We start from the raw sequence: 24,314 nt of genomic DNA, 5'->3' as shown, positions 1-24,314 counted from the left end.
CACCCAAAATAGTTCAATAGCGAAATAATTGTACATATTTTGTTTTGATCTTGACATCAGTGTAAGTGCTTATTAAATTTTACTCTTAGAATTGGTGCAGTCTTCCAGTTTGATATTGCTTTTCTTTGTCATATATATTTTAGTCCCTTTTTTGTGGGGAGAGGTGGTCTGGAATGAATTTAAAATTTGGGTAATTAACTTTTCAGCATCTGTTAAGATCATCTCATTTTTTTCTTCTTTGACCAATTAATATGGAACTTCCTCTTAGACTTTTAAATTTAACCGTTCTGTCACTTTGAGATATTTTATCCTTTAAATATATTACTCCTGTTTTTTAATTCTATATAAAATGCTTATATCATATTGATCAGTGAAATTGTTATATATATTTTATTGTTATGCTGTCTTTTATAAGTTTTCATGAAGGCAATGATAGATTTGTTCAGTGGATTTGAAAGCATTCCATTTTTTCTCTCTGCACTAAAATCATTTCTGTACTGTGGGAACTACCTATTTCTTAAACATTGGTAAGATTCCTGGGTAAACCTATTTTAGGGTAGAACCTTCTCTTAAAAAATTATTTAATAACTATCCATTTTTTCCTAGGGTTGTTATTCTGTTCAGATGTTTAACTTTAATAACTATATCTGCTTCTTTCCTGGTTATTGGTCTGTTTATACTTTCATCTTCTGAGTCATTTTTGCTAATGCATATATTATTTCATAATAAGCATTTCACCTGTTTTCAAACTTTTCAGCATGTTAGAAGACATGGTATTATATGCATTTATTTTACATCTGTTATATTCTCATTTCATTTATGATTCATTTTATTTGTATTTTCTCTGTTTTTCCTTCAATGGGATTTACCAGAAATTTATCTGTTTTATTGCCTTGCCTCAAAAATCAGTTCTTGTAATGTGCTGTTTTGATTCCCTTCTGATTTCCTTTACTGTATATTTTTCAGATATTTTCTTAGTGGTTCTATGAGATTTACCATTAACATCCTAAGTGTATAGCAGTCTATTGGATTGATATCAGTGCAGCTTCAATATCGTACAAAACTCTGCTTGTATATAAACTCTGCTTCCCTTTCCCCCATTTATGTTGTTATTATCACAGATTACATCTTTATATATTCTATACTCATCAATATACATTTATAATTATTGCTTTATGCATTTGTCTTTTATGTCATATAGGAAACACGTACAGAAGTAGTTGCACATCAGAAATACAGTAGTGCTGGCTTTTATATTACGTATGTGGTTATCATTTCTGGAGTTCTTTAATCTTCATGTTGCTTCAAGTTATTATGTTGTATCCTTTCATTTCAGCCTAAAGGACTCCCTTTAGCATTTCCTGTAAAGCAAGTTTCCTAATAATATTATTACCTGAGTTTCTGTTTACCTGGGAATATCATAATTTCTCCTTCATTTTTAAAGGGTAGTTTTGCCAGATGTAGAATTTTTTCACCAGGTTTTAAAAATTGAATGATTTACATTGATTCAGGTTTACAGCAAAGTGATTCAATTATTTATTCAATATATGTATATATATATTCTTTTTCAGATTCTTTTCCATTATAGGTTATTACAAGATACTGAATATAGTTCCCTGTGCTATACAGTAGGTCCTTGTTGTTTATCTGTTTTATATATGGTAGTGTGTATATGTTAATCCCAAACTCCTAATTTATCCCTCCCTCCCTTTCCCTTTTGGTAACCATAAGTTTTTCTATGTCTATTTCTGTTTTGTAAATAAGTTCATTTGTATCATTTTTTTAGATTCCACATATAAGTGATATCATATATTTGTCTTTCTCTGTCTGACTTACTTAGTACAGTAATCTCTAGGTCCATCCATCTTCCTGCAAATGGCAATATTTCATTCTTTTTTATGGCTGAGTAATAATCCATTGTATATATATATATACCACGTCTTCTTTATCCATTTATGTGCTGATGGGCACTTAGGTTGCTTCCATACCTTGGCAATTGAAAATAATGCTGCTGTGAACATTGGGGTGCATGTATATTCAGATGTAAATTTTTGGTTGACAGTTTTTTCTTTTAGCACTTTAAATGTGTGATTCCACTGCCTTCTGGCCTCCATGGTTTCTGATTGGAAATTGACTGTTAATCCTATTGAGGATCCCTTGTATGTGATGAATCATTTGCTTGCTGCTTTTAAGATCCTCTCTTTGAGTTTGTCTTTCAGTTGTTTGATTGTAATGTATCTCAGTGTTGACCTCTTTGAGCTTATCCTATTTTGAGTTTGTTGAGCCTCTCGAATATGTACACTTATATCTTTTATCAAATTTGGATGATTTTGGCCATTATTTCTTTAAATATTCTTTCTGCCCCTTTCTCTTTTTCCTTTTCTTCCAGAACTCCTATTATGTGTGTATGTTGTTACTCTTGACAGTGTCCCACAGGTCTCTTGGGCTCTGTTTATTTTCCTCTATTTTGTACTTTCTGCTTCTCAGACTGGATCATTTTAATTGAACTATCTTCAAATTTGCCGATTCTTTCTTCTGCCTTTTCACATCTTTTATTGAAACTCTCTTGTGAATTTTTCATATATGTTATTGTGCTTTTTGTCTCCCAGATTTCTTTTGTTCCTTTTCATAATTTTCATTGCTTTATTGATGTTTTCTATTTGTTGAGACATTGTTGTCCTGACTTACTTTAACTCTTTGTCCATGGTTTTCTCTAGCCCTTTGAGAATACTTAAGACAGTTAATTCAAAGCCTTTGTCTAGTAAGTCCAACGTCTTTCCTTCCTTAGGGGAAATTTCTGTTAATTTCTTCTGTGAATGGGCCATATTTCTTGTTTCTTTGAATGTTTCATAATTTCTTATTGAAGACTGGACAGTTTGAATAGTATAATGTGGTAACTCTGGAAATTAGACTTTCCCCCCTTGTCAGGGTTTGTTCTTGTTGCTTGTTGTGGACTGTTGCTGTTTGTTTAGAGGCTTTTCTAAACTGTTTTTTTAAAGTCTGTACTCTTTGTCATGTGTGGTCTATGAACTCTCTGTTCCTTTAGCTTGTGTTAAGCTGGTTGTGACAGATTTCCTTGCATGCCAGGAGAAATAAATAAGGAAGTAAAGAATAGAAATAAAGGAAGGAAGAGAGGGAGGGAGGAAGGAAGGAAGGAAGGAAGCAAGCCTCCCTCTGGCTTTTCAGATTGGCTCTGTGTTGGGACATTCCTGCAATGCTTAGCCAGGGCATTTACAAGTCTGCCTTAGTCTTCACTTCCTGCATGCACTAAGTTTAGAGATCAGCCAGAGGGGAAAGTTTTAGGACCTTCTTTTCTGGGCATGCATCCTGCCTTGGGCATGTATGTAGCTTTTTTGAATCCCCGAATTTCCCAAGGAAACTCTTCATCTTTTCTTCCCAGGCTTTTGGTGCATCTATTGTTTTTCTCACCTGTACTCTTCTGTCCCATTTGGCAGCAGATTGTGCATTTGCATACATTGTTTTGAAAGAATGACTCTGCATAGCTATTTTCCAACCTAAGTAAGTTTTGAGCAATACAAAAACAAGTGCTTATATCATTCCTCAGGTAGCCCCTAGACAAGTTAGAACAAACACAGTTCTTTGAGGATAAGGATTGCTTTTCTTCCTCCAGAACCAAGGACCGTGGTTCCATACTGGGGATGTGGGCTGCTTTATTCAAGACTGCTACTGAGCTGGGGAGTGGGTAGGGCAAGACTAAGTAAAAATGACAAAAAGCTTTCCTACTGTTTTTGAGCTGTGTTTTTCTTGATTCAGCCTTCAGTTTGGTTGCTACAAACCTTGTTTTCCAGAATTCTAAAACAGTTGATTCTGACGTTTTTGCTTGATTTTTCAGTGTTTCTGTGGAGAAACAAACCCTTGGAGCTGCCTACTCTGCCATTTTTGCTCTTTATTTCAAAAATCAGTTTTTGAATGTCAGTGAGTTCAGCTTTTTTACATTTTCTAGTTTGTTAATTTCTGCTTTGATATTTATTCTGTCCTGTTCCTGCCCAAGAGTGTTTGTTTTCTTTTACTGCTTACTGAGGGTAGATGTTTTAACTTCTTCCTTCCATCTTTATTTCTGCCTCCCAACTATTCGACTATATGTGTACGCATTTTTTGATGTAAAAAAAATGTTATTGTAGTTTTTTCTTAGCTCTTTATTTGATGGTTACTTAGGGTCCTTTGTTCATTTATAAGTGGTTGGGATTTACTTTAAAATTGTGTTATCTAGTATTATAGTACTGTATGTATTTAGAGATCACAGTCTGTAAAATATCTTCTTTTTTGGCATTCATTAGGGATTTTTTTCCTCTTACATTTTCGTATTTAATCAAGTTTTATAAGTGTTCCATGGATGATTTTCTTGAAATTTGTAGAGTTTATTTTCTTTACAGATTATGCAGTTAAAAGTTAGTGTTCATACAAATATATGTAATATTTACTTGAGCAACCATCATATTTATATGTCAGATTCTTTATATCCATATTTTTCATCTGCTTGATCTGTCTCAGTCTGAAAGTAGTGAGTTTAAGTCTCCAGTTCAAATTGCTTCTACCAATTTTCTGTTGAATTTTTAAAAGTTATTTTTGGGTCTGTTATTTGATACAGAAAAGTTCATAACTATTATGTATTTAGTGAGTATTTTTTAATTAAAAAAACTTCCTTTCCTATTTAATGCATTTTTGCTCCTCAAATTTTACTTTGATATTCTTTACAAAATTTCATCCTGCCTGATATAGTTTTGTTCTTTCTTTTATTTTTTATTACTAAGCGAATAAGTATATAATGAGTACTTGGAATTGTTAGATTTTATGATTGTTGTTCCCATTATTCATATGCTTTTTTTAAAGTTTTCACGTAACCTGCAATTGTACGTTAAAAACTTGAAATAATTATGGATTTTCAGAAGAGTTATATAGTACAAAGTTTCCATATACCCCTTAACCAGTATTTACATCTTACACCATGTACATTTATAAAAACTAAGAAATTAACATTGGTGCTACACTGTAAACTCACCTACAGACTTTATTAGGATTTCACCAGTGTTTCCATGAACATCCTTTTCTGTTTCAGGAGCCAGTCCAGGATACCACATTGCATTTAGTTACTGCTTTTCCTCAGTCACCTCCAATCTAAGGCCATATCTTGGTCTCCTTGTAGTTTGTGACCTTGATACTTTTCCAGTGTACTGGTCAAGTATTTTGTAGACTGTCCTTCAGTTTGGGTTTGTCTGATGTGTAATCAATAGGTTATGGATTTGGGGGATTATACCACAAAGGGGAAGTGCACGTCTCAGTGAATCAGATCAGAGTATACATGGCAGCAACACGATTTATGCAGGTGATGTAACCTTGATCACTGGTGTGGGCCAGGGTTCTGCACCGTACAGGTACTCTTTTTTTCCTTTGCATACTCTGTTTGTTAGAAAGGGGTCATTAAGTCCAGTCACTTAAGGGGAGAGGAATTAAGCAGCACCTCCTAAAGGGAAGAGGATCAATTGGTGGGCATCTGTTAAAACTACCATGATAGTTCATAAATATGTCAGGGGAGATATTTTCAGGCTATGCAAATATCCTATTTCTCTTTAAAGTTTTACCAACTAGTTTTAGCATCCATCTGTGGCTCTTGTCTGTAGCAGTTATTACTGTGGTGCTCTAATGGTGACTTTTCTATTTCCCTTATTCTTTTTACATTTATCATTTGGAGTTCAGCTATAAGGAATATTTGTCCCTTCTCCCATTTGTTTATTTATTCCAGAGCCAGCAAGCTTTTTCTGCAATGGACCATATAGCAAATATTTTAGTTTTTGTGGACCATACAGTCTCTGTTACACAACTAACTCTGATAGCGTGAAGCACCATAGATGATACATAAATGAATGGGCGTGGTGTGTTCCAATGAATCTTTATTCTTAAAAACAGACACTGGGCCAGATTTGGCCTGCAGGCCAACTTCTGATAATTAATTCATTTATTTATATCAGGTGAACTCATGGGTATTTATTTTATTCTTTAGGTTATACATGTAGTACTATCACTATTTTCTTATTCAAATTATTCCAGCTTTGGTCACTGGGAGCTCTTTCAGTTGGCTCCTTTGGCATTCCCCTGCCATCATTTGGGGTTGATTGATTGATTGATTGATTGATTGAACATTTCTTATTTTCTGGAATTATGAGATCCTCCAGGCTCATATTTTTAATGGGTTAGTTTATGTTTTGTCCTTTAACAAACAAAATGTCTTCCTCCTTCCTTTTCAACTGAAGGTCCACTTGACTGGTTTTAGAATTCTTAAGTTTACAATATTTATGTTTTCAACTTCTGTACCATTTTGGATGGAGGAAGGTTGGGGTGTGAGGTGGGGAGTTTAATTTTTTTGAAATTAAGTTTTGCAAGAATAGAAATAAAGTTGATTTATTCTCAACCTTTGCTTCCCCCATCAGAGATCTATTTTTAAAATTTTATTTATTTATTTATTTATCTATGGTTCATTTATGGCTGTGTTGGGTCTTCGTTTCTGCGTGAGGGCTTTCTCTAGTTGCGGCAAGTGGGGGCCACTCTTCATCGCGGCGCGTGGGCCTCTCACTATCGCGGCCTCTCTTGTTGCGGAGCACAGGCTCCAGACGCGCAGGCTCAGTAATTGTGGCTCACGGGCCCAGTTGCTCTGCAGCATGTGGGATCTTCCCAGACCAGGGCTCGAACCCGTGTCCCCTGCATTGGCAGGCAGATTCTCAACCACTGCACCACCAGGGAAGCCCCAGAGATCTTTTTTTGACCTACAGACTTAAGATACAGAGATCTCTTCTGTTATGCCTTACTAATGTTCTTGTCCCATTTTGATTTTTTTCCCTTTGTCAGACTTACATTGCTTGGGTCTCCGTTAACCCTCCTGGATGCCTACACTCATTTTCCTTAATGTTTTCTTTAAAAACCTCTGTGTCCTTTTCTTCTGCGTTCTTGGAGAGCTCTTCAAGTATGTCGTATACATCACTGATTTCATTTTCTGCATGTTGGCTCTGTCCTTTCCTGGTTCCAATGGGAATTTTATTTCTTTGCCTGTGGGTTTTTTTTTTTTTTTCTTTTTCCCCCTTTGGTTTCCTTACATCCTTTCTTATGTAAATGGGTCTTCTTTCAATTCAGTTCCCTACTCAACCTATTTATTTCATTTCATCTTTTATCTTTTTTTCCTCTCTCTATCTTTTAAAAACAGAGGCCATATTTTCTGTAGTCTTTGAAAACATGACACAAATGCTATCCAGAAATGTATAGTAGTACTTTTCTTAGTAGGATATTACTGAGAATTTTTAGTTATGATCTTGTTCTGATGTGTTTTAGAAGTTTTTTTTTTTTCCATTTCTAATTTTATTGATTTGAGTCCTCTCCCTCTTCTTCTTGATGAGTCTGGCTAATGGTTTATCAATTTTGTTTATCTACTCAAAGAACCAGCTTTTAGTTTTGTTGATCTTTGCTGTTGTTTTCTTTGTTTCTATTTCATTTATTTCTGCTCTGATTTTTATGATTTCTTTCCTTCTGCTAACTTTGGGTTTTGTTTCTTCTTGTTTCTCTAGTTCCTTTAGGTGTAAGGTCAGATTGTTTATTTGAGATTTTTCTTGTTTCTTGAGGTAGGCTTGTATTGCTATAAACTTCCCTCTTAGAACTGCTTTTGCTGCATCCCATAGGCTTTGGATCATCGTGTTTTTGTTGTCATTTGTCTCTAGGTATTTTTTGATTTCCTCTTTGATTTCTTCAGTGATCTCTTGGTTATTTAGTAACGTATTGTTTAGCCGCCATGTGTTTGTGTTTTTTAGGTTTTTTTTCCCTGTAATTGATTTCTAATCTCATAGCCTTGTGGTCAGAAAAGATGCTTGATATGATTCCAATTTTTTAAAATTTACTGAGGCTTGATTTGTGACCCAAGATGTGATCTATCCTGGAGAATGTTCCGTGTGCACTTGAGAAGAAAGTGTAATCTGCTGTTTTTGGACAGAATGTCCTGTAAATATCAATTAAATCTATCTGGTCTTTTGTGTCATTTAAAGCTTGTGTTTCCTTATTAATTTTCTGTTTGGATGATCTGTCCATTGGTGTAAGTGAGGTGTTAAAGTCCCCCACTATTATTGTGTTACTGTTGATTTCCTCTTTTATAGCTGTTAGCAGTTGCCTTATGTATTGAGGTGCTCCTATGTTGGGTGCATATATATTTATAATTGTTATATCTTTTTATTGGATTGATCCCTTGATCATTATGTAGTGTCCTTCCTTGTCTGTTGTAACATTCTTTATTTTAAAGTCTATTTTATCTGATAGGAGTATTGCTACTCCAGGTTTCCTTTGATTTCCATTGGCATGGAATATCTTTTTCCATCCCCTCACTTTCAGTCTGTATATGTCCCTAGTTCTGAAGTGGGTCTCTTGTAGACAGCATATATATGGGTCTTGTTTTTGTATCTGTTCATCAAGCCTGTGTCTTTTGCTTGGAGCATTTAATCCATTCACGTTTAAGGTAATTATCAAAATGTATGTTACTGTTACCATTTTCTTAATTGTTATGGGTTTGTTTTTGTAGGTCCTTTTCTTCTCTTGTGTTTCCCACTTAGAGAAGTTCCTTTAGCACTTGGTAGAGCTGGTTTGGTGGTGCTGAATTCTTTTAGCTTTTGTTTGTCTATAAAGCTTTTGATTTCTCCGTTGAGTCTGAATGAGATCCTTGCCGGGTAGAGTAATGTTGGTTGTAGGTTCTTCCCTTTCATCACTTTAAATATATCATGCCACTCCCTTCTGGCTTGTAGAGTTTCTGTTGAGAAATCAGCTGTTAACCTTATGGAAGTTCCCTTGTATGTTATTTGTTGTTTTTCCCTTGTTGCTTTCAATGATTTTTCTTTGTCTTTAATTTTTGCCACTTTGATTACTATGTGTCTCGACGTGTTTCTCCTTGGGTTTATCCTGTATGGGACTCTCTGCGCTTCCTGGACTTGGGTGGCTATTTCCTCTCCCATATTAGGGAAGTTTTCAACTATAATCTCTTCAAATATTTTCTCGGGTCCTTTCTCTCTCTTTTCTCCTTCTGGGACCCCTATAATGCGAATGTTGTTGCATTTAATGTTGTCCCAGAGGTCTCTTAGGCTGTCTTCATTTCCTTTCATTCTTTTTTCTTTATTCTGTTCTGTGGCAGTGAATTCCACTATTCTGTCTTCCAGGTCACTTATCTGTTCTTCTGCCTCAGTTATTCTGCTCTTTATTTATTTATTTATTTATTTATTTATAGCTGTGTTGGGTCTGCACTTCCATGCGAGGGCTTTCTCTAGTTGCGGCGAGCGGGGGCCACTCTTCATCACGGTGCACGGGCCTCTCACTCTCGTGGCCTCTCTTGTTGCGGAGCGTAAGCTCCAGACGCGCAGGCTCAGTAATTGTGGCTCACGGGCCTAGTTGCTCCGCAGCATGTGGAATCCTCCCAGACCAGGTCTCGAACCCATGTCCCCTGCATTGGCAGGCAGATTCTCAACCACTGCGCCACCAGGGAAGCCCCAGTTATTCTGCTCTTGATTCCTTCTAGTGTATTTTTCATTTCAGTTATTGTATTGTTCATCTCTGTTTGTTCGTTCTTTAATTCTTCTAGGTCTTTGTTAAACCTTTCTTGCATCTTCTCGAGCTTTGCCTCCATTCTTTTTCTGAGGTCCTGTATCATCTTCACTATTACTATTCTGAATTCTTTTTCTGGAAGGTTGCCTATCTCCACTTCATTTAGTTGTTTTTCTGGGGTTTTATCTTGTTCCTTCATCTGGTGCATAGCCCTCTGCCTTTTCATCTCGTCTATCTTTCTGTGAATGTGGTTTTTGTTCCACAGGCTGCAGGATTGTAGTTCTTGCTTCTGCTCTGTTTTAGACGTTTTTATAAATACGTTACCAGTTTTTGTCTGTGTGCTGTTGATCAAAGAGAGGTCTCTCTGGTTTAGTGTTTTCCAACAGAGTGGGTGTGGGAGTTCCTCTTGGTCCCCTCCTCACTTGGATGCTGCTGTGTTCCCCATTCAGACACTCACCCGGATGCTGGCTTGAACTGCACGGCTATGAGCCGAATTTCTTGGTCTGCCAGCTGTTTCCTTAGTATATTGTAGTTTGACTGGACTGAGCGGGACATGCTACCTCTTCTTACTGCCTTCTTCTCTGACTAGATAATCTGAAGCAACCACCATCTTCTAGCCCTGAAACAGTCCATACCTGGTTGTCCCCAGAACTTGTCCCGTCTTTACTCTTCCCGAGGACTTCATACCCCAAGTTGTAAAGATGGGAGCCTGTGCCTCTCTACCTCCAAGGAAGCTGTCCCAGGATGTTGAAAGGATGCAGAAAGAGAGGTCCTTGTGGGTGTGGGGTTTGAGGTCCAGGATCTGGGGAATGTCCAAGGATGGCTGCTCTGGTGTATGTGTGGGCAGACGGCAGTTGTGGACATCATCTTCCTTTATTCCTTTTTGGCCTTGTTCTTCACATTCAGAGGTTAAGACATGTGCTAGTAACCCAAAGTTTCCCATCCAATGCCATCTGGTGCGAGGGGCCTTCCTTCCAGAGTCTGGAAAATCTTCGTTGGTGATCCTGGATTCCCGAGCTATTGTCATTTTATATACTCTTTTGGTTTGATGGGAAGCTGGGATAGGGAATATGACTGATGATTAGTCTGTTTCCCTTTGAACCGATGGAGAATTGGAGCAGGAGGGGAGGGAGGCCCACATGGCATGCTGGGGGACCCCAGGAGAGTCAAGCTCAGGAGGCTACTTTTTTTTTAAATTGAAGTATAGTTGATTTACAATGTTGTGTTAGTTTCAGGTATACAACAAAGTGATTCAGTTATACATACATATATATATATATCTATTCTTTTTCAGATTCTTTTCCATTATAGGTTATTACAAGATATTGAATGTAGTTCCTTGTGCTATATAGTAGGACCTTGTTGTTTATCTATTTTATAAATAGTGGTGTTTATCTGCTAATGCCAGACTCCTAATTTATCCCTCCCTCCCCTTTCCCCTTTGGTAACCATAAGTTTGTTTTTTATGTCTGAGTCTGTTTCCGTTTTCTAAATAAGTTTGTTTGTATTATTGTTTTTAGATTCCACATATAGGTGATACCATATGATATTTGTCTTTCTCTGTGTGACTTACTTCACTTAGTATGATAGGTGAAGTCCATCCATGTTGCTGCAAATGACATTATTTCATTTTTTATGGCTAAGTAATATTCCATTGTATGTATTATATACCAGCATATATATATATATATATATATATATATATAGCATATATATATATACACCACATCTTCTTTATCCATTCATCTGTTGATGGACATTTGTTTCTATGTTTTGGCTATTGTAAATAGTGCAGCTATGAATATTGGGGTGCATGTATCTTTTTGAATTAGAGTTTTCTTTGAGAGGCCACTTTTAAGCCATGTAAAGATGCTGTAGGTTTTCTGTGACCTGGCAGGAGTTGGGGGGAGCATCAGAAGTTGCACATATGCCATCAGCCTCAGTCAGGTTGGGCTCACTGAGCAAGAGTGGTGAGTGGATATGGTGGCATCATTGAAAGCATGGGGTCTGGAGCCAAGATGCATCAGACCAAGTCTTAGCTCTCTGCTGCTTGTCAGAGGTGGGGTCTTGGCCGAGGTCCTTAATCCCTGGGCGCCTCAGTTTTGTCCTTTATAAAAAAGAGAATAAAGTTACCTATGTCGTTCAGGTATTTTGAAGATTAAATGAGTTAATATGTATAATATTACATTACTGTGTAGGGATCACATAGGACAGTGGCTGGCATTTGGTAAATGCTGAGTGAATGTTAGGTGGTGGTGGTGTTATTGGGTCACCTGCCAGTGAACAGCTGAGGAGGCTATCCGGCTGCCTGGAGAGGCCTCTCTCTGGTCCACATTTTCTCCATCTCTGAAGGCCCCATCCCTTCTCAGAGGAACCTCCCTGTTCATCCAATTTGAAGTAGCCATTCTTTGTCACAGCCCCTTTCTCTTCACCGTCAGAGCACTTTTCCTAATTGTTATCACCTGTGACTTCGTGCTCCCTCATTGAAGCGCTGTGTCCCCACCAGCCTGTGGGTGCCATGCTGGCGGTCTGTGGGTTCACCGTGGCCTGCGGTGCCTTGTGTACGGACACACATTACAGTGTTGGATGAAGGACTTCATGAAGTCGTTTCCTTCTTCAGTGCTTGTGGCCCACATGCTTGGCACCTTGCTTGCCCGGTTCTGGTGGCTTCCCACTGGTGAGGTGTAGCCAGGTGGCCAAGAACTTGGGCCGAGGAGTCAGACGAACTAGGGTTCCGATCTTGGATAACCACCTACTGACTGTGTGATGGAGGGAAACTTACCTAACTTCTCTGAGCCTCAACTTCCTCACCTGTCAGTGGTGAGAATACTGCCAAGTGGAAAGCTTATAAGTTCTTAACACAGTTCCTGGAACTTAGCATGTACCACTAAAGGTGACTGTCATCATCCTTATTCCTAATGAGACAGCCATCCACTTGTCATCGTGGCACTGGTAATAATTGCCTCAGAATATCCTTGCCCCCACCTGCAGTAGAGCAGCATCTTGTGTTAGCGGGGATCACAGAGAGAACATGTTAGTTAATGATTTGGTTGAACTCAAAGGAATCATTCAGGGCCTCAGATCGCTTAACTTTGAATAGAGAAGGTGGCAGGTGTGTGAGCACATGCTTTTTTAATATCATTCACACATTCCTAGGTAACTACAGGGGAAGGGAATTGAGCATTGTTTCCATTTGGAGGGCCTAAGCCTCAGGTAGTGCACGAGGCCTGTGCAGGTAGCGTGGGCGCGGGACATAAAGAGCAGAGCTGCTAGCACCTGGGGGCCCAGGTCTCTGTCTTCAACAGGTGTGAGGCGTTGAGGACAGTGGCGGAGGTTGGGGGAGCTTAAGGAAAAGACAGGATTTCCAGACAGAGAATGTTGCAGTCATTTAACATTCAAGTCCTAAATAATGTAGGCTTTTGTTATCAACAGAACAGATTAGAGTTCTGGTTCTATTTGAGGATCTCCCGAGAAGAAGAGGAAAAGAGGGTCAGAAAACCTGTACAGGGATGTAAAGAAGGAGATTAGGTCCCAGGAGATGGCGCGTTCAAAGTCTGATGGGGTGTTTGGGAGCCAGCTCTCCTCTGAGCTCCTTGTGGGCATTTTCGTCTTTCAGAAAAAGCAGTTGTTTTTCTGAACCTGAAAATAACCTGTTTTTTACAAAAGGTTTAAACGATAGAAGAAATCATGTATATAAAATCACTTTGTCACCTGAAGTTTTATATTTCTCAGAGCAATTCCCCTCATCTCCTCGTAGTGCTTTGTGGTGTTCAAGACACTTTACTTTCTCAATCACACCTTATTCCTTTTAGTTCTCCCAACAACCTTGCAGGAAGCTGCTATTATTATTATTATTACTATTTCTGTTTGACAGATGGGGACACTGAGTCCCAGAGAGGCTGGGCAACTTGCCCAGGGTCAATGTGAATAGAAAGTGGAAGAGCCAATAGTTTTTCCCCTGCATGTCAGGCCATTAATAATCCTGTTAATACTGTTCATTGTTGGTATTGGGTTAATTTAAGTAGAAATGACTGTCAAGCCACCCAGTGGCTTTCTGGATGGGACCAGAGGTGGAAGCAGTGGCCTTTCTGTCCCTCATAAAGCCACTTGTGACTCAATCCTCCAGTAGCTATGAGGGAAGAAAACCAGCTCTTCCCCCAGTGTGGCCCCAAGTAGCCATGTAGACACTCCGCCCTTGCTGACTGCCCAAGCTTCTCGAGCAGCCCTCCTCTGCACAGCCATCTCCCACACTTGGAAGGACTTATCTAAGTAGGTGGGTTCGACTCTGTCTTCTTCCCGGGGAGGAGTTGAGTGCCCTCAGGGGGTCGTGTTCTGCAGGGTGGAGACACATTATCTTTAGATACCACCCAGGTTTGTATTCACGGGAGGGTATGCAAGATTAAGTGACCTTTACTCTGGAATGCTAATCTCCTTATTTGTATATTCTCCACTGTCACCCTATGAGGTAGGTGCTGTTACTTCCCCCTTGTTAGGTGAGTCATCTGAGGTTTGGTAACTTGCTCAAGGACACAGGACTCCTAAGCAGGAGATTTAAACCAGATAGTCTCGCTCCATAGCATGTGTTCTTAAATATCATACTAAGTTCATGTTGATGAGTGTGTGCCATCTATCCATCCACCCATCCATTCCTGAACTCACCTCTCTACCCACCCTTTCACCTGTCACCCATCCATCTAGTCATCTGTCCATTTATAGATCTTTTCATCACCTACCCATCTCACTATCCTCCCATCCGTTTATCCATCTGTCTATCCACCCACCTACCCATCCCACTATTTACCCATCTGTTCATCCATCCAGCAAGGGTGGAGTGTCTACATGGCTTCTTGGGGCCACACTGGGGTAGCAGCTGGTTTTCCACTCTCCAGCCATCTGTTCATTCATCCATTCAGCCATCCATTTTTCCATCCATCCATCCATCCATCTACCCATCCATCCACCTACCCACCTATCACTGTGTTGGCTGTTTGTCTAACATGGTTTTCTGCTTTATTCTGGGGAAGAAGTTTCTCCATTCTGGGAGCCAAGCACATGCTTTCTGAAGCTGGAGACCTCCACGCCAACACACATCCCTTAGCTCATAGCCCTTAGACATTTCTGGGCTTCCTCCTGACACTCCTAGGTTGGCCTTCTCAGGAATGCTGCTATTTCCAGCAGTGCCATGTTGCTTGTTCACTTTCCTTCCTCCGTTAACTTGCAGAGGGTTTCCCCCTTCAAAGTCCTACAAGTGTGCAAAGCTGCAGGCTCCTCCAGAGACACTCTTGACTTTCTGCAGCATTATCACAAATGAACACCCAGCTAGTCCCATTCCTTGATTCAGAGATTGGAAGTTGCATTCGTTTGGCGTGATTTTACTTTTTCAAGCTATTATAGAGTTTGTGTGATACATCTAGAAATTATGTAATAAATCTAAAACAGATGTTTACAGAGCATTTTATAAGGAAAGAAATTTTCATAGAAATAGGCCAATTTGATTTCAGATGGATCAATTAAGGAAACAATTTAAATTGTCTGTGAAGAAGCAGTATTATAAAGAGGCAACATGGCCTAGCTGTTTAGATATTTATTAAGTGCAAAGCAATGAAAGTCGTTTAATTATTTTGCGTAGCTTCTGTTGTATATAGATCATAGGGAGATAATCTCACTTATCAAAAATTTTTATTTTTTATTATGGAAAAATTTAGACACATAGAAATTCCAACATGCAGGCATAAACAGTTGTATAATGAACCCACATTTACCTATTACCCATCTTTAACAATTATCAACTGTAACTGTAACCGCTTCTCCCCTCTCATATTGGTTTTTTTTCCATGAGTTTCGAGGGCATATTCCTCACTTATTACTTCATTTCACTGGGTCGAATTCCATCCTAGAAAAGTACATTATCTTGACATTAAAATATAGTAAACTTTTGAATATAATTGTTTACTTTTTCATTGAAATTTAGCTCTTTTTTGGGTAGAGCACTGGAAATTTTCTGTCAATTTTTTTTTAATTAAAAATTTCAAATGTATAGCAAAGTTGAGAGAATAATAAGTGAAGCCTCACACACCCTTCACCCCGATTCACCAGTTATTAGCCTTCGGACTGGCATTTTCTAAGTGTGTTTTTCCATGTCTTGTTGAAGACAAGAGAGATTTACTTACTTTTGAAGGTACATAGACAGGAGTTACATGGCTCGAAAACCAGATATATGTTCAGATCTTCCTCTACCACCTCTTAGCCCTGCATTGTAGGCAGGTTGCTTCATACTTAATCCCTCATCTATCAAATGGGAGCATTAATAATGTACAGCCCGTGGGGTTATGCAAGGTACACAATAGGCGCTCAAAAAATGTCACCCATCACCTTACCGCGCAGCTGTACCCCCCCTATGTTGCAGCTGGGGGAGCCGAATGGGGGATATTGGGCTTCATTGATTCGAGTCATTTTTGGTCAATATGGAAGATTTTTATAGTTGAGAGAGAGTTGGTATGGCCTAATGATTAAGAAAAAAAACTTGGGGTGAGAGTGGTTCAGATCCCAGCTCTGCTCTTACCAGCTTGGAGCTTGGTTGGGAGACAATCTGTCAGCCCCACTTCCCTCTCTGTAAAGTGGGGATAGGAAGAACACCTACTGCATCGGGTTGTTGTCTGGAGAAAATGAAACGGGACCATCCATGCCCAGCATTTAGTAGCGTCTGCCTCACACATGCCCAGCCAATGTTACTAATCATTAGTGTCATTGTAAGTAAGGATACATTAGCAGAGTGCCTATAATGTAAACGCTCAATGTTACTTATTGTTATAAGCAACGGTGAAAAACAAACGCACACCAAATTGGTCTTTAAAAGTCTGATTCTACTTTGGTGCAATGAAAAGAATAAAGATCTTAAGTGAACGCTTGCAATGCGATTTCAAGTAAGAGTAAGCCTGGGATAGACAGGTAGATGCAGGCAGGCGGGTGTGGCATCACGCAGTCGTCATGGGAAACAGCGATGGTTGTTGTTCACCGCCCGTTCCCTTCAGCAGTGTCCTAAAATAAACCAGCCTTCCTGAAGGCTCCTGGGAGGGTCAGCTTCCTGCCTCCGCAGCAGCTCGCCCCACGGCCAGGGCGGATCCCTCTATCCCGAGGGCTCTGCGTTGTTCCTGTGGCCTGGGACTAATTTTTTTTTTCCTTCTGTCTTTCTTTCTTTCTCTCTCTCTCTGCTGATTCTCCTCCTGCATCCCAGGTTGAAAGGATTGTAGACAAGAGGAAGAACAAGAAGGGAAAATGGGAGTATCTGATCCGGTGGAAAGGCTACGGGAGCACGGAGGACACGTGGGAGCCCGAGCACCACCTGCTGCATTGTGAGGAGTTCATTGATGAGTTCAACGGGCTGCACCTGGCCAAGGACAAGAGGCTCAAGTCGGGGAAGCAGCCCGGCGCCTCCAAGCTTCTGCGCGACGGCCGAGGCCCCTCGGTGGAGAAGCTGTCCCACAGGCCCTCGGAATCCGCCAAGAGCAAAGGGACTTCCCATAAACGGAAGCGGATCAACCCTTCCCTGTCCAAGCCGAAAAAAGGGTATCCGGCCAAGCCCCCTGCAGGCGGGGACAGGGCCACCAAGACGGTGTCTTACAGGACTACCCCCAGTGGCCTGCAAATAATGCCCCTGAAAAAGGCGCAGAATGGGATGGAAAACGGGGACGCCGGCTCCGAGAAGGAAGAGAGGCATTTTGGAAACGGGTCCCACCAGCCCGGCTTGGATTTGAATGACGTGGGTGAGCAGGACCTGGGCGACTGCCACGTGAGCCCCGCGGCGCTGGCGGAGAATGGACTCGGTACGTGGCTGGTCTTCCTCTCGGCTGGGGCTTTGCGGGCAGCCTAGGGAAACACACCACCCCCACCCCGGCCCTGACCCTCAGGCAGGCAGTAATTGTCCCTTTGTCTCTTTCACCTAGGGCACTGTGGGCTTGCTCACGTGCCTGCCCTGGTTACGGACACCTATGCGCGTGGGGAGGCCAAGCCACTGACGCTCCAGCCAAGGCCTGTCCCTCGTCGGAAATCCCTGGCTGCGCTTAAAGGCGCCCAAAGCCATGGTAACCGCTCTGGAGCCCCTGCTCCGAGGGCGGCTCAGAGTCTCACCCATCAGGACCCGAGACTCGTGTCCCCACAGGACCAGTGCCTTTCGGAGGCCGCACGCACCTCCCAGAGCCCTTGCTTCCAATCTCGCGCCCTCAGCGCTGTAGCCCAGAGAGGCGAGGTCTGGGCCAGGCTCTGCTCCTCCTTCTCACGCCCAGTTTGGACTTGGAATTCTCCCAGCTGGTCCTTAAGCTGGAGCCTCCTGCCCCTCATCTCTCGCTAACGTGCGTGATCTGGCCCCATGTCTGTATTAGGTCCTAAATGCTGCCCCGACCCCATCCTAGGCCAGTTCTTTTGCTTTGTACCTTCTTGCCACCTCCCGCAAGCAACACAGCAAAGATTAGGGAATCCCTCCCTCTGACCAAGTCCCCACAAGCAAAATTAAGGAAAGAGGAGGCGATGACCCAGGTAATTCAAGCTCCCAAATCTGACATCTCCTCAATAGAGTGCTCAGTGGCTGAGTCTTCCAGGTGAGCCGTCTGCACCTGTTACCTGTGTTCCTTCATTTCTCAGGTACCCGTGTGTCCACGTGGTGCATTTTTCTCTTTAGCTGCCAGAACTCTAAGCCTTGGGATGTCAGGAAATCCTGCTCGAGTGTGGACGACCCATGCCCAACAGAGTAGGGCCACCCGATGCCCTGGATGGAACCAGAGTGCATGTGGGAATAGGGGTGCCGGGACGCAGGTGGGACTGGTTGGGAGAGTTTCCGGAAGGATGGGGTGACAGAGGCAGATGCACGTTAGAGGGATGATGATTTCAGAGTTCAGAGTGCTCAGGGCGCGCCCGGCTGGGGAGAACGTGGCGTCTTTAGGCATTCTGGCCGGGGAATCTGAGTGATCTGCTTTGAGGTTCCTCTTTCTCCAGAGAGAGGAATTTCACCCAGACAGGATTTATTTAGCAGTCTCTGCCCCAGATTGACTCATGTTTCCGTCTGGGGATCCCTGATGCTGACATGACTCTGCCTGCTAACATATGGAAAAGCTGTTTGTTTTAAAAATCCATCTCTCGGGGAGGAGTGGGCTTGTGTAAATGAGGCCTGGCACAAACATCGGTGTTTGATGTTCCTGTGACAGCAGCGGAGGGATTCCCTGTCTCTGGAAGGGGGGCTTGTGAGGCTCCTTGGGTGTGATTGCTGGCACCCCGGCTGGTAGCAGCCCTCTACCCTGCTCAAGATGTGGCTGCCCTGAGAGTGGGGGGATGGGAACGTGGGCGGGGAGGTGTGCTGACTCTAGCTGCCACCCTGCAGGGCCGAGAGGGAAGTCAGACCTGTAGAGAAGTTCCGATGAAGGCATACTTCTCCTTCCATGCCCTTTTCCAGAGCGGGGCAGGGCTGCTAGCTGTGTGCAGTCTGTCCTTGGGCCTCATCGATACCACCCGGGGCCTCATCGATACCGCCCGGTTCATGATCTGGTGATGGAGCATGGTTCCCCATGACCCGGGGAAACAGATGAGAATGAGCCTGCTGGCCTCAGTGGTGGCCTTGTTAACCTCGAGTGCTTCCCTAGATCTTTCTTGTCTCTGATCTCTTCTTGGCCTCATTTTTTCCCCATGTTGAATGTTCTCTACTCCACTCGGGCCCATGCCTGGACAGAGGGAAGGAAGCCACCTGCCTCTCTTTTGTTTGGTTTTGGGTGTTCCCAAAGGGCCCTTGTGTTTAATCGCATCCCACAATATTGGTGTCCTGGAGGTTCTCATAAGCCTAAGGCAGTGGTTCTCAAATTCATGTGTGTAAGATTCCCTGGCACTTTGTTAAAATGCAAATCCTGTAGAATCTGATTTACTAAGTCTGGGGTGGAGCCCAGAAGATGGGTTTTTAACAAGTGCCCTAGGTGGCTCCCATGCATTTGAGGACCTGCTCTGTGGCAAAATGGGGTGATAATTATGTTTCACATCAGGTGTCAATTTAAATCAATTCAATACTTATTTTGTTCTTCCTGAGAGTTAATCACCATGCTAGGTGCTTGGAGTAAAGTAATAAAAAGATAGGTAAGGACAGCACCCTCTGAAACTTACAGTCTGCTCTCCACTAGGTTGAGAGTGGGTGTCTCAGGGTCATTGTTGAGAAGACTCCTGAGGCTAACTCACTGGAAGGAGTAACACATATGTTACGTAGATGGTATGCCTTTCCATATCTGCATGACATCTTCTGTGGTCACTGGGGTGATAAATGCCCCAGCCCTGGTCAACTTTTAACACTCTAGTTAGAAATAGCATACTATCCAGGTCTTGGAGTAACTGGGAAGAGGAAAAGACTGAGAATCCTTGCCAGAGAGAGAGAGAGAGAGGAGAGAAAGGTTTGGGGTTCTTGGAGAAGACCCAAGACAGAGGGGCTTGTGTCGTTCCAGAACTTGCCAGCCAGGGGTCAGAGGCGTAGTCAAGCACAACGTGACTCCACTTACGTTTTCAGCCCGAGGGAAGCCTTGATGCAGCCAATGTCCATGCCCATGCAGACCCTGAATGTTTTCCTCCACGCCCCCCCCCCCGCAGCCCCACCTTCTCTGACCACTGCCACCAAGGATCCAGATCCCAGTGGCACAAGGGTGAGGTAGCAGGGTTTTCAGCACGGAGGGGGGGCCTCATCTTTGCCTTGCAGAAGGGGACGGGGAGATCCTGGCTACGCTTTCCCAGCATTTGTTTTGGGGGTGGGCTGTTGCTTTTTATATGATTTCAACTTCTCTTTGGTGAATTAAGGTTCTGCATACAGAAAAGCAACTTATGTAACACGTTACTCATTTACTGCTGACTTCCCCGATCTGAGCTGTGGGAACAGGTGCTAAATTGGGGCTCCAGCGGGTGGTGCTTTGGTCTCAGACAGCATTTTCCCCAGCAATGTTTGTGAAGCGCGTGTGGCGACTCAGTGCCGCTTTTGCTTCTGATTCTTCTCCCATAATGACGAACGGCTCTGTGGTCCGGGTACCATCTGCCTCAGTATCCCTTCGGGAGCTTGTTAAAAGTGGGCTCTACCCCAATCAAATGAATCTCAGGGGGCAGGGTGTGGATTGTGTCTTTTAAATGCTGAATTTTAACTGCCATGGTATATACAGTAGTTCTTGCATAAGCGTTTCATTGTAAGTGATGGGTGGGTCATAGATCCCATCCTTTGTTGGTAGATCGAGTTACTCCTTCAGTTTTAAGCTTGTAAGTGGGAATGTGATTTAGTCCTTTAAACGTTTAAAACCTGATATAATTTCTCCTTTTTGCTAATGCACTCTCTACCAGGCATCTCTCTCTCTCTCTCTTTTTTTTTTTTTCCCCTAAAACAGACCTGTTTCATCCATATAGAAAAACCGTTGGGTTAGTGAACTCCTCCTGCGGTCTGGTCTAGAACTCATTAGTTCTGTTTCATCAGAATAGGCCAAAGCATCAGTATTTGACAGATTCAGATGAACCTTTAACCTGTGGACACACCCCTGACTAGGAGCCAACTCTGAGCCCCAGCACAGCACACAGACGCCCAGCGTTTTCCAAATTTCCCCGAAACTGATGAGTTTCCACTTTGACGCTGACCCGGTGACCCCGTGTTCACCTTTCTTTGAATTTTGAGAATCATCTTCCTTGTTTCCTGATGAGTGTTGTCTGTGGCCCAGGCGCTGCATCTCAGACACCGCCTGATTCAGTGTTTTCAGAATTGTTCCTATCACTGAGTGAGTCATCCCACACAAACGTGCAACGCTTGCCATCGTCTCTCCATTGATCTTTTAAAATTATCTCAGCTTTCACTTCTCTCATGTTTGTTTATCTCTTCCTACTCACTCTATCAACATGATGATTGTTTTCCTTTTATCGATCATAATGGAGTAACCATGTTTTAAAAGCACTTCAGAACTAAGCGTGAACATGGGAAATGCCCTATGACTTTCGAGAACCTCGGGCTCTCAGACATGGAGCCGGCATCGGAATCCACTGGCGGGTACGTTAAAACACAGATAACTGTGCCAACCCCCAGAGTTTCTGATTTAGTAGGCATGGAGGAGAGCCTGAAAATCTGCATTGCTAGCAAGTTCCCAGATGCTGCCGCTGGTCCAGGGACCCTGCTTTCACAACTGCTCGCTGCTCTAGACGAATAAGCACCAAGGTGGTTGGGACAAAAATGACAGACAGTGGTTGGGAACACCAGTTGGTGGTACTGGGGAGAGTTGAAGCCCTTTTGCTCTGGTCCTTGAGTTTGCATTCCTGAGGATTCGTAAGTTGAGAGTTTGTGAAATGAAGTTGTTAAGTGGAAAGTCTTATTGCATGGGAACTTCCCCGTTAGGCCTTGGAGTTTACAAAGTCCTGTTGTGATCCTTTTAGTCCTAACTGGCAGCTGTTAGGAGACTACCCATTTTTCGGAGGAGGAGACTGAAGTTACAAGTGTCCAGGTTGGGACTAGGAGAGAAATCCAGGCAGTTCGACTCCAGAGATGGTCCCTAGATCACTGCTCAGCCGGCTCCCAGGCAGTACAAGGCAGTTCCTGATCCCTGATAAAAATATGCCCTGACTGAACTCTGCTCAGTGTCATGTGGCAGCCTGGATGGGAGGGGAGTGTGGAGGAGAATGGATACGTGCATATGTATGGCTGAGTCTCTTTGCTGTGCACCTGAAACTCTCACCACATTGTTCATCAGCTATACTCCAATGTAAAATAAAATTGAAAAAAAATATGCCCTGGTTGGGGGACCCCCAGAGTGCTGGTGGGGCAGAAGCCACTTGGACTCACCCTCATTGCTTACTGATGGACAGATATAATCGTTCTAAGCCTGAGAAATTGAGATTAACTCTGTGCCATTCAACTTGAAAGCCAGGAGTAAATGGTCAATTTCATTAAAAAAAATACAACTTAAAACGGACTCACTGACAACTAGAAAACCTGAATAGGGCAATAACTCTTTTTTTTTTTTAACATCTTTATTGGAGTATAATTGCTTTACAGTGGTGTGTTTCTGCTTTACAACAAAGTGAATCAGCTATACATATACGTATATCCTCATACCTCCTCCCTCTTGCATCTCCCTCCCACCCTCCCTATCCCACCCCTCTAGGTGGTCACAAAGCACCAAGCTGATCTCCCTGTGCGATGCAGCTGCTTCCCACTAGCTATCTATTTTACATTTGGTAGTGTATATATGTCCGTGCCACTCTCTCACTTCATCCCAGCTTACCCTTCCCCCTCCCCCTCCCCGTGTCCTCAAGTCCATTCTCTACATCTGCGTCTTTATTCCTGTCCTGCCCCTAGGTTCTTCAGAACCAATTTTTTTTTTGTTTTAGATTCCATATGTATGTGTTAGCATATGTTATTTATTTTTCTCCTTCTGACTTACTTCACTCTGTATGACAGTCTCTAGGTCCATCCACCTCACTACAAATAACTCAATTCCGTTTTGTTTTATGGCTGAGTAATATTCCATTGTATATATGTGCCACATCTTCTTTATCCATTCATCTGTCAGTGGACATTTAGGTTGCTTCCATGTCCTGGCTATTGTAAATAGAGCTGCAATGAACATTGTGGTACATGACTCTTTTTGAATTATGGTTTTCTCAGGGTATATGCCCAGTAGTGGGATTGCTGGGTCATATGGTAGTTCCATTTTTAGTTTTTTAAGGAACCTCCATACTGTTCTCCACAGTGTCTGTTTCAATTTACATTCCCACCAACAGTGCAAGAGGGTTCCCTTTTCTCCACACCCTCTCCAGCATTTATTGTTTGTGGATTTTTTGATCATGGCCATTCTGACCAGTGTGAGGTGATACCTCATTGTAGTTTTGATTTGCATTTCTCTAATGATTAGTGAAATTTGCCTTATGTATTGAGGTGCTCCTATGTTGGGTGCATAAATATTTACAATTGTTATATCTTCTTCTTGGATTGATCCCTTGATCATTATGTAGTGTCCTTCTTTGTCTCTTATAATAGTCTTTATTTTGAAGTCTATTTTGTCTGATATGAGTATTGCTACTCCAGCTTTCTTTTGATTTCCATTTGCATGGAATATCTTTTTCCATCCCCTCACTTTCAGTCTGTATGTGTCCCTAGGTCTGAAGTGGGTCTCTTGTAGACAGCATATATACGGGTCCTGTTTTTGTATCCATTCAGCCAGTCTGTGTCTTTTGGCGGGAGCATTTAATCCATTTATATTTAAGGTAATTATCGATATGTATGTTCCTATTACCATTTTCTTAATTGTTTTGGGTTTGTTATTGTAGGTCTTTTCCTTCTCTTGTGTTTCCCGCCTAAAGAAGTTCCTTTAGCATTTGGTGTAAAGCTGGTTTGGTGGTGCTGAATTCTCTTAGCTTTTGCTTGTCTTTAAAGGTTTTAATTTCTCTGTCGAATCTGAATGAGATCCTTGCTGGGTAGAGTAATCCTGGTTGTAGGTTTTTCCCTTTCATCACTTTGAATATGTCCTGCCACTCCCTTCTGGCTTGCAGAGTTTCTGCTGAAAGATCAGCTGTTAACCTTATGGGGATTCCCTTGTATGTTATTTGTTGTTTTTCCCTTGCTGCTTTTAATATTTTTTCCATGTATTTAATTTTTGATAGTTTGCTTAATATGTGTCTTGGCGTGTTTCTCCTCAGATTTATCCTGTATGGGACTCTCTGAGCTTCCTGGACTTGATTGACTATTTCCTTTCCCA

The 24,314-nt window shown here is 42.0% G+C and overlaps 1 protein-coding gene across 1 annotated transcript in view; it reads left to right on the top strand.

Moving 5' to 3' along the window:
- Positions 1-24,314, top strand: part of CDYL2 (chromodomain Y like 2) — a 168,821-nt gene that overhangs the window by 100,943 nt on the left and 43,564 nt on the right. The window contains exon 2 of the mRNA XM_059904966.1: positions 16,814-17,402. Coding sequence (XP_059760949.1) covers positions 16,814-17,402 — 589 coding nt within the window. The remainder of the gene's footprint in view (positions 1-16,813; positions 17,403-24,314) is intronic.

This window comes from Balaenoptera ricei, chromosome 19, assembly GCF_028023285.1.
Source record: "Balaenoptera ricei isolate mBalRic1 chromosome 19, mBalRic1.hap2, whole genome shotgun sequence".
NCBI lineage: Eukaryota > Metazoa > Chordata > Mammalia > Artiodactyla > Balaenopteridae > Balaenoptera > Balaenoptera ricei.
Note: the sequence above shows the minus strand (reverse complement) of the source record. Positions and strands in the feature narration are given on the sequence as shown.